This window comes from Geospiza fortis, unplaced genomic scaffold (assembly GCF_000277835.1).
Source record: "Geospiza fortis unplaced genomic scaffold, GeoFor_1.0 scaffold10, whole genome shotgun sequence".
Lineage (NCBI taxonomy): Eukaryota > Metazoa > Chordata > Aves > Passeriformes > Thraupidae > Geospiza > Geospiza fortis.
The window spans coordinates 370,708-381,754 of record NW_005054326.1 but is presented as its reverse complement, the minus strand read 5'-3'; the positions used below and the strand labels follow the sequence as shown (position 1 = coordinate 381,754).

The window sequence follows — 11,047 nt, the reverse complement described above, 5'->3', positions numbered from 1 at the left end:
CAGCTGCCCGAAGCAGAGGAAGGAAAAGGTGATAATGTCACTTCACTGCAGCAGTCACAACCTGCTGTGTCAGCTAAAGAGTCATGGCTTGGTTCCAAGGAGCAACATTTACCTTATTTCACTTATTTCACATTTCAGCCTCCACAGAGCAATGGTAAGCCTTCTGTACAAAAGGACACCAAACCTCATACCTGTAGCTGTCAAATTTCATTTTAAACCTGCATATTTGATTGTTAAATCCTGAAAATGTTCAACACGTATTTTGATTTGTATACAAACAATATTGCAAGTGGGATAAACTTTTACTCTAAAGTACAAATAGTCGTTTTATAAACATCCTGTGTACTGCTTTGTTCAGATTCTGCTTGTGTTCTTGTGTCATCTGTGAGGAATTACACAACTTACTTAGTTTCTGTAAAGAAATTACTCTGCTATGACTTGCATTTAGTCATTCTAAATTACTCTGTTACTTCAGAGTTTAGCCTTGTCTTCCTTTTCTCACTGCTCTTCTATTAGCTTGTTATCTTCCCCCACTTGATTTATGTCATTTATTTTTAATTTGTAATCTTATGGGAATGCATTATGTATTTTAAAGTTAAACAGTCCACTTCTGGTCTCTGTTAGAAATTAGAAGTAATAATTGCAACAATTTATATCCTTCTTCATGTGCAAATCTCTTTCCTGAGTTTGGTTGAGAAAGCAATGGATATGGGAATTCTCTAAAATTGTTACATTTTAAAGTATTTTTAACTTTTGTATTTAATGGTTTGGGTGAGGATGAGAACAATATCATAGTTCTTAAATACTGATTAAAATCACAAGTGTTATCTGTAAGTTAGCCATGACATCACTCATTTTTATTTGTCCATGAAATTGGTAATATTAATTACAATACATACTATCAATCAGGAACATTAATAACTCCTAACTTGAAAAGAGATATAAAAGGAAAGACACTGATTTCAGGACATCATCCAGAATTTTGTGTGTGTGTGGTGTGTCAGAAAAGGAGAATGGTCTCGTTAGAAGCAGTCCCTACAAGCAGAAGGTACAACCCCAAGCTGTTCCCTTGTTTTCTCAAGGCCAGCTCACCTCTCCTCATGCTTTGCTCTTAGTAGTAAATTCTCTTACTCTGGCCCTTGCTCAGACATCCTGGTCCTTGTGACAGCTTTGTGCAGCATCTCCTGATGCTGAGCTACTGCTGTTGCTTCTACTTGGCTTTATATCTCTTTTCAAGTTAGGAATAGTTAATGTTAATGATGGATAGTACATGTTTTAATTAAAATTAGTAATTCCATGTACAAATAAAAATGGGCAATGTGCATTGTAGATATTATTTAAAGAGACAACACTGTTTCATTGGAAATCTTACTTTAATTTTTAATTTTTAAATGCATGTTTTTCAAGTATTTTGCAAGAGCTAACATAAACTCTAAATTTCCAGATAGAGCAAAAATATTTAAGGGTTTACATTAAAAAATTTTCTTCTTTTGTATTTGAGATTTGTCAGACTGGATTTCCATACTCGTAGCCCTTTCTTTTGGCTCCTTTATAGGTACATAGTTGAGAAATAAAAGTTTATATGTAATTAGCTCTCACTGCATCAAACACATGTATTTACACTGCTTTGTCTGGGAACATGCAAAAGCTCTTCACCATTTGCCAGAGCTACAGTGAAGTTTAACTGGAGACAAAACAAAGGTTTAGATTAAATCAGTGTAATTTCTTACTGGTGCTTACTTGTGCTACTTTAAGCTCTAAATATATTTTTTAGGCTAACCATAACCTGATACAGAAACACTTGAACTTTGGAAAAACATAATTTTATATTCTGGTATTGTATCCTTATAGAAGTTCTCCACTAACTTTCTTTTTCTGCTGCTCTACAAGTTCTTCATATTCTGTATTCAGATTTACTGTCCATAGCCCAAGATGAGATACCAGCTTATCTGTGTTTGCCCTTTTTCATCAGTGTTTCTGTGGAATTGTTAATGAGGCAAAAATCACACTGGGGAGTATAAATAAGTTTTAAAGAATCTTAGCTTAATTATGCCTTGTTTGCATTATGGGAAAAGCAGAGGCCACGAAGGTTCTGCAGAGCAGCAGCACAATTCACCCAGTTTGCATTTAAAACCATAGCATCCTGTTTCTTAACTATGAAGTTGTCTTCTTATGAATCATTCATATGACTCTGAGTGTCTACTAATCTTTAAGTAAGTTCTGAAATATCTTGGAACAGAGGAGCTAAATTCATGGTGAATTGTTAGGGATTTTTTTAACTATAAATGGAAAATTATTCCTATCATGACTTGCTCTAAACACAGGAAGGAAGGCAGCAGTGCTGAAAAGTGTCTGAATCTATTGCAGATTATCTGCAAGGTTTCTTTCCCCTGAGATGTTGAAGGCCATTTCTGTTCTTCTGTCCAAAGATAAATACTATTAAGCACTTCTGGGGTCCTTGCTGTGCTTTCCTTTCTGAGCTGTCTATTCTTACTTGTCATCAGCTGGACAAAAAACTTACCTGGCTTTGCCTTCTCATTTTTGGTCATTTCTTTGGGGCAAGTATGTGAATCTCCTCATATCCTCAACTGGAAATGCCAACAGAAGAGGATTGTTCACATTTCTTTATTTCCATAGAAAAATGGCAGGGGGAGGAAAACACCATGTCAGCTTGTAGTCACAAGAAAAAAAAAAAATCTAGGAAACCAGGAGCAGAACTGGAAAAATCTAGGAAACCGGGAGCAGATATTAATACTTTCAGAGAAACTTCCCTAAAATTTGGACTTTGAAACATGCAGGTGAATCCAGTTATGCCACTGGGAACTGGATGTTGCCCTTGGTGGATGGAGGGCTGGCGTGTGCTGCTCCCAGCTGCTGCCGAGAGCAGTGACGTCAATGGAGATGATATCCCTGCTCTAGAAATGCTCAAACCAGCCATAGAGTCAATTAAGATATCTTTGTTGAAGCAGGAATCACATTATTAAATCTTGCTGTTCTGGAGCTAGCAAACTCAACTCAAGGCTATCATTGCTATTTTTCCAAAGATGTTTCATCCCAGACATCTGCCAGCCAGCTGTGTAGACTTTCTGTCTGTGCTAATTTGTAAAGTATTGTTGCTGGCCTTCAGCATTCAGAGCCATCTCCTTTTGGGCTCTTGGTGGTCAAAAACTGTCTTCTTGGAAATATTTTCTTCCTCTGGTTAAGTTGGTTGCTTTTGTTTGGTTGCATTTGATTTATTAGCTTTGGCATCAGCTTCTTTTGTTGGGCTTATCTTGATTTTATAAGGCATCGTATAAATATATAAATGCTGACTAGTAGAGCAAGAATATGAGACTTCACTGATGTTGCAGAATTGCCCCACTGAAGACATCATCCTGCAGGATTCTCCTTTGTCCACAAAACCTCTTTCAGTTTTGAAGTTCAGTCTCTTTCAGGTGCTTTAATATTTCATTAATTTAATTGCTTTGTCCTTCACCTGGAGGATTTGGCTGAAAGGCCAGGAAGAGGGGTGCTGGCTGGGCAGGTGGTGGTGGCGGTGCAGGACCTCTGCTTTCCCTGCTAACACTGCCCTCTCCTGGTTCTCCTGCTGTGGACTGGGAGCTCAGGACCTTTGCAGGTGCCAGATAAGGAGAATGATAACGCTGGCTGTTTCTCTTGTTGCTTGCTCTCTCCCAGCTCCATGGCCTCCCATCCTTCTGATGGATGGCACCATGCAATCTTCGTGGTGGCCCAGGAAGGCGCAAGGCACCCCTGTCTCAGAGTTGTAGGCTCAGAGCATTCCCAGGAATGCACCAGGGGTGGGGTGGTTTGCAGGCTGCTGTACCTGGGGCCACCTGGGATCTCACCAGGCTCAGAAGCAGTCCCTGAATCCCAGTCCCATGGCTATTAACATCCAGCACCACTCCTGGCTGCTTGTTCTGACTCTCTCAGTCCTGCTTTGCTGACTGGACCTTTCCATCCATGGTAAGTTCCTGGCTAATACCTCTGCCAGGCTGCTGGAACCAGGCTGATCACCCGTCCACAGCCATTATGGGTTACTGCTGAGCCCCCCCTTTCTCCCCCAGAGCCCTGCCTGAGCCCAGAGTGCTCCCCTCCCTCTCTTTTCCCCACTCCCAGCTCATGTCACTCCACAGAGCAGGATCAGGTTGCCTTTGCATTGTGATTCTTGGCCGGAGCCCCTCTCGGGTTCCTATGGCTGTTCTGTGAGTGCAGCAGCCAGGAGGAACAAAGCACATAAGAACACACTAAACCAACATTCAGCATGCAAAGCCCCAATAATTTACTATATGCTACCCTGCCTAGTAAAGGGAACAGTGTAGCACGCTTGCCCTTTTAATTTCCTTTCTCACACTTTTGTCTACAGAAGCCTGCACCATAACTTTCTTGAAAAGCATTTTTATTTCTTCCATGGTTGTTCTTAGGCTGTTTGTTTTAAAGCAATGTTTCTTGCAGAAACAATCTGCGGTGCTTTGCTTGATACCATCACTAAACAGAGACATGCTGTTGTATCTGATTAGAATTTTAATTGTAGAAATCTAACCTTTGCCGCTGCATTGTGCTCTTAAAGTGGTAAAATGATCCCTGCTGTGCTGCTGCCTGATAGTTCTCTCTTTTTAAAACCTGCAATGAGCAGTGTTACAGAAGTGCCAAACTCAGATCAACAAATTTGTGTACTGATGAACAGTTATCCCTTCAGGCGTGAAAAATGCCAGTTTGACATTCTTTCCATGTCTTGTGTTAACATAGTACAGTTCCAATAAAAATAGTAATCAGTTAGAAATAAGAAATGTTACAGAACTGACAGATAATTTTTTTTTAAATCATACAAAATTTAAAAGAAGGTTCAAAGTGACAAAGAACTTTGGCTTCAGAGGCTGGAAATAAGCTTCAGAATCCATCTTAAGTGTATGTACCTGCTGCATATATGCATATATTCATAGGGAATATACTTCATTAGAAGAAAATCTGTCACTAAACAAATAAAATAACTTTTTTGGTATATAGCACAGGGCAGGGCTGTCTGCTTGAAAGCTTATCCAATCTATCTATCCATATCATCTGGCCTAGTAAGGGATGCTGCTTCTCCTTGTTCTCTGAGGTCCCTAGACCACTGTGAGTACAGTAATCCCTAAAATGCTTGCACAAATTACAGCCTTCCTTGGGATTTTGCACAGTTCACAGGCCAGCATGGACTTTATCAATAGCTGGGCAGCTAAGCAGGTTACTGAAGGCAGATGTTTCCTGCTCTTTATTAAGACTCTGTGGGCCCCTAAATCTGGCAATGGCATTAGGCTCAAAGCTAAAAGCTGTGTTTGCATATGTTGTGTGACATGGTTTGGGACACCACTTGTTGGAGAAACTGTTTATAAACTGTAGACAGAGTGAATAATATAAAGTTTGAAATTCTGTGTCCTGTTCTGAGCCAATTATAGGGATCTGAAGAACGAATGACCCAACAGGAAATGCAGAGTTAGTAAACAAAAATCGTGTATGTTCCACTGCAATTGTGTGCAGTCATCTTCTGACTGAGTTAGGAAAGAGAGTTTCTGAAAATTAGTAATTCCTTGGGAAAAACAGAATTCTGGTTTACTTTGGGTGCATTTTGTATAATTATGTGACATTCCCATTGATTTCAGATCAGGAATACTTCTCAAGTAATGACCTGTGAAACATCCCATTGTTCATGAATAAAAGTCAAGCTATCTAAAGCAATACACTAGCAAGCTGCTGTATTGCTCCTGGAATATGATTGCCTTCAGAAAAACACTCTACAGAGGAAGTTTTTCTTATATTTATCATAGAACAATGTATTCAGGAGTAGTTAAGTCATGTGGACATGGTCTCTACTAGGAAGGTGACAAACCTGGTCCTGTAGAAGGAAAAAGTGAAATAAAGAGGATGGAGAGCATTCAGTTCCAGGTGAGGGGGTCTCCAAGGGAAGATGCAGGTGCTGGAAGTGCCCAGCATGTGTCACCTTATTGTATTTGCGTTTCCTCCAGACAAAAGAAGGAATAATGAATCTGACTCCATGTTCTCAGAAGGACAATTTACTATTTTATGATACTATATTATATTAAAGAATACTAAACTAAACTATACTAAAGAATACAGAAGGGATACTTACAGAATGCTGAAAAGATAATAATGAAAACTCATTACTCTCTCCAGAGTCCTGACACAACTTGGCCATAATTGGCCAATGAGTCAAAATAATCACCTGTTGGATAAACTATCTCAACACATATTCCAAAGGAGCAAAACAGAGGAGAAGCAAATGAGATAAGAATTGTTTTCCTTTTTCTCTGAGGCTTCTCAGCTTCCCAGGAGAAAAATCCTGGGCGAAGGGATTTTTCAGAACATGTGAATGCCGCATCACCTCTGTTAGTTCCCTTCCCAAAGCGCTGGTGTTGCCGAGCCTGCTGGGGAGGGCTGTCACACAGTGAGCACAGTTCAGAGCAGGGGCTGACCATGTCTCTGTGTGTCCTTGCAGCTGCACAAGGAGCTGGAGAAGGGGGAGAGGGAGAGCGTGGAGCTGCAGGAGTTTGCCAACGCCATCCTGCAGCAGATCGCGGATCACTGCCCCGACATCCTGGAGCAGGTCGTCAACGCCCTTGAGGAGTCCTCGTGACCTCGGCCACCAGCCCACGGAGCAGCACACCAATGGCCAAGCCCAGGCAGCCCACGGAGCCACGGGAGTGGAGAGCAGTGTGAAAGACAGAACATGGAATATAAATTTCTGGTGCACCTTTGACAAAGAAAACAAAGGCAAAAAAAAAAAGCCCCTTCTAAGAACTACATGCTCTCTAGGTTCTTCCAGTCTATGATTAATCAGCCGTTTTTGTATTCATCTTCTCACTGCCTTTCTACTTTAGAATCCAATTCCCCATTGACTTTGTTGGTGGTGACTTTTGGATACAGCTATGCAGAGCTCTTCCAAGTCTACTGAGCAAAGAAGAGGGGATCCACTGAACACAAGCAGCTCTGGTTCTCCATGAGGTTGCAGAAGAGTAGCCCTCACCTTTCATTAATATATTGCTTTTTCCTTCTTGTCTTCTTTCCTCCTTCCCGTATTTTATTTTCATGAAAGCTGAAAGCCTGAATTTCACAGTGCTAAAACCAAACCTGAGTGTGTTCTGATTATGGCTCATGGCTGGCCAGCATCAGCTAGCTCAGGTCTTGCTGCCTGTCTCTATGCTTCTTATGTTCTTAAATAACAGAGTGAGGAAAGGAAATTTTCCCTCCTTGCTCCTGTTAGTCATTTCATCTAGCAGCTGGGAGAAAAGGTAGGCATACTGGTACTTTCTGTTTACTTAACTTGGAATTTTATTGTTCACTGGTCTGACTCTGAATTGCTAGGTGGGCCATTTTTTGAGGTAACTGTTTTCATCTTTTGATTTTCTGGGGGTTTTAGATGAAGTTTCTCATCATAAGTCTGTGTCTCCTACGTTCTTACTTTATAGAGAGCTCTCTCCCTTCGAGCAGGTGTGGTCAACAGGTCAGTTCCCAGCTTTAACTTGTACAGTTTGTCCAGTTTTTCAGGCTATGACTTTGTGAACACTGACTGTCATCAGAATAGTCTTAAGCATTCTGTAAATGAGAAATTTGCATCATGTAGCTTAAAAGTATAATTTTAAAGCTAAGTTAGGTAAACCAGTAGCATATTTCTTACTATAATTATAATTTAATTTATTTTGGTTTAACTTCCATTGAGGAGGAATGAGTTTGAGTTCAGAGCAATAACCCTTAAGGAGCATCTCTGCTGGAGTTGGCACCCAGCTGAGTAGATAGGTGTAAAACCACAGCTTTACTTAAACCAGTGCAATTCTTCTGTGTATATGAGAGGCCTTAGTTTTATTCCCATCCACCTTTGACACTCGTTACAGCTCCTGCTGATAGGTAATATGACCTGAAATCCCAGATCAGTTTATCTGCAGTTTGGTAGCAAGTCAGAAATCCTATTTTATGGGTAGGACTTGGGTGTTCATTCTTGGACTATGCATTAATGGGGAGACAGGTTTTTTCCTGGCTGCCAGTGGTTGTGTGTGTCTGGGGGCATCTGCAGGACAAAGCCCTGTAACATGTCCCCATGTGCTCCTTAAAGGAGCTGCTCGCTTTGGCTGGCTCATGTTACTGCAGAGAGCAAGGGGAAGGCAAAAGGAGACCAAATAACACAGCAGTGGAAGATATCTTGGTTTTCTAGTCAATAGCTAATTATGAATCTTCTCAGTAAACCTCCCATTCAGAACCTGCAGTTTAATTCCATATGGCTTACTACATTTTGAGCTTAACCTCTAAGCTGTTTTGCTAAGGAAAATGTTCCAGGCCTTTTCAAGAAAGCTGCAGTTCTTATGTTTCTCAGATCCACAGCACAGCTCGCCTGTAGGTCCTTCACTCCCTGTTTTTATCTTTAGATAAATGACCAATTGCTTCCATCAGAAAGGAGATCAGCAAAAGTTTGAGCAAGGGAAGATGTACCCTGTAGTTTTTTCCCAGACAAGCAGTGAAAATTGGGCAAAAGTGAAACCTTATGTTGAGAGAGACTCTCTACATAAGAGAGTAGGCTCTATTGAAAACTAGCTAATTTAAAATAAATCACATCCCCATTGATTCTACTGTAATAATTCAGCAGAAGGAGCCGCATTCATAGCCAGGGTGTCTAGGAAGAAGTAAGTCTCAAAAGAAGAGGCAAATCACTCCTTTTCCAATTCTTTTGGAATTACCAGTGCTTTGCAAATCAGGAGAGCTAACTTTAGTTCTTCCTGTAATAGCAGCCTGTGTCTGAAGCTTTTTTTGTGTGTGGTGTGTGAGGGGAGCAGTGGGAACCTGGATGTGTGGAAGGGGGGAATGCCGGAAGGGCAGCAGACAGTGACTGTACCACTGCTGGGCCCTGCCCCATCCCAGAGCCACCCCTTTGGTCCCATTCTTTGAGTCAGCACGTTTCGATAGGAGCTGTTGTTTTGAAATCTTTCCTCTTGCATTTTCCTCATCACCCCTAATTACTCACTCAAGGAATTTAATGCCGCCTGTAAAAGCATCAGAGCCATCAGCCCGGCATCATCGGCCACCGCCGCCCCTCCTGACTCTCTCATTAACTTATATGGTCAAATCTCCAGCTGCCCTGGTTCCCTGCTGTAAAACAATCCTTCCTCTGTGAGAAGCTGAGGAATTTCCCTTATTGATGGTTCAAATGGCTCCTGCTTGTAAACCTCTTACTGAGATGTTCCTTGATAGCGTTTCTGCTGGAGGCAGGGGCAGGGGGAGGGGATGGGAGTGAGGGGTGATCACTTCAGGCTGTTATTTCAATTCCCTGGCTTTACTGCATTGCCCACACATCGCAGGGAAGTGCTGCTGCTTCTTCAGCATCTCTAGCTCAGCTTGTGGCTGCATTTCTATAGTCCAAAGTGCCCCAGCCAAGGGCCTGGTGCTGTCAGGGCAGCGTGTGCAGGGTCTGTGCACCAGCAGCCATGTGAAGCTCACTGTTTACACATCTCCTGGCCTCTTCCCAGGGAGGATTTGTCAAGCCTGGCTGGTTTTCACGCTGGCCATTTGGTCCTTTTTCTGCCAGCCACACACCTGCTGTTCCTTCCATCTGAATTGTTGGGCCCTGGTGATTTTTCTCGTTAACCACTGTTATCTCCTAGGTCTTGTAGGCTTCCCATCTTAAAGATTGATCTTAGACCTCTGTGAAGTGCTCTCAGGGAGGGAGCAGGTCTCATTTAGGAACAGTCTTGATCTGACTTGATCTCCATTGAATTATTTCAGGTAACTTCTCTGATCCTGTGTCAACAGAGATCCTGTGAATAGCTTGAGGAACTTTGGGGTTTGGGAGGTACAGCTGGCCACAATTTAATGCTGAATGTGACCACTGAAAGCTTTTTCTTTTCACTTGTTTAGAGTGCCACACCATTGGCCTTAAGGCAACAAAGGGATTTTATTCTCATAAGCCATCATGGAATTGCATATGAGGCACATGGGAGAAGGGCCATATGTGGCATACCCTGCAATGCTCATCCAGTTGCCTAACCCACCACTGCTCTTTTAAGATCTTTTTCCCAAGTGTCAGCAGCCAGGCAGATGCAGACAGTTTCCTACCACAGTGATCCTGCAGTGCAGCAGCTCTAGGAAATCAGGGCCCCTTCCCAGGGACCCTGGGGAAATTTGCTTTTTCTTCTCCTGTTGAATGAGGTTCCATTTGCTACAGGAGCTGTGAAAGTTTTAACTGCTTTAATATTACTTCTTTTTCTTCTGAGCTGTCATTTGCAGAGAAGCTGAGAGATGTAAGGACTCAGGAGCTGTTTGTAGAAAATTAAGTAGGTCATTTTGGCAGGGTTTGGGCTAAAAAATAACTGAAGCCTCTGAAGCCCACGTACCCTGTAAAAGCTGACACTGCAACCGCACTTGTTCATGATATCCACGAGTCCAAGTCCATACTTTCCTCTGAATCCAACCTCATGTAAAACACTACAAGGACATAACACTAGGATTGCAGGGTGAGGACAGGAGCACTGTTTGCCACTGGAAGAAGAATTACCTGGCACGCTCCCAGACGAAGCTCCAAGCTTCTCTAAGTATTCTCTCTCGTTTCAACTGCCTTTAACCAGCTTTCACTCCAGAAAATGCCAAACCCTCTTTGGAATATCCATTTTTTGCCAAGTCCTGGGGACAGAAGGTGGAGGTCTGACGTGATGCGCGGAACCGCGTGCGCCGTTTCTCATTGCACGGCTGGAAAATGCCTTCTCTAGAAAATTTCCTGGTACTTCAGGGCTCTGAAATTTGCACAAGGGAGCATAAATGTCATAAATCTTGTAGAGATAACCCTGGTTGTTGAACCAAAGGGGCACCTCTTTTCATTTGCCCTGTAATTCCCATCCGTTCTGCTGCTAGTGCTCAATTTGTTGGGAAATTTTTACATCTGATGAGGGTTGTCAGGGTTGAGTCCCCACTCCTGTACTAATTGCCAATTGCTGCCACTGCAGGGGTCTTTACAAAGGATGTGGAGTCATGCTCTGCTACCATTTTAAAGCAGAAATGTCACTACATAAAATAA

At 42.1% G+C, this 11,047-nt stretch overlaps 1 protein-coding gene across 2 annotated transcripts in view; it reads left to right on the top strand.

The window, feature by feature from the left end:
* ERC1 (ELKS/RAB6-interacting/CAST family member 1) overlaps positions 1-6,767 on the top strand; it is a 271,003-nt gene extending 264,236 nt beyond the window's left edge. For both annotated transcript variants that reach the window (XM_005421022.2, XM_005421021.2), the window contains one exon: positions 6,491-6,767. In XM_005421022.2, the coding sequence (XP_005421079.1) occupies positions 6,491-6,628 (138 nt within the window). In that variant the 3' untranslated portion in view covers positions 6,629-6,767. The remainder of the gene's footprint in view (positions 1-6,490) is intronic.
* Positions 6,768-11,047: the final 4,280 nt, after the last annotated feature.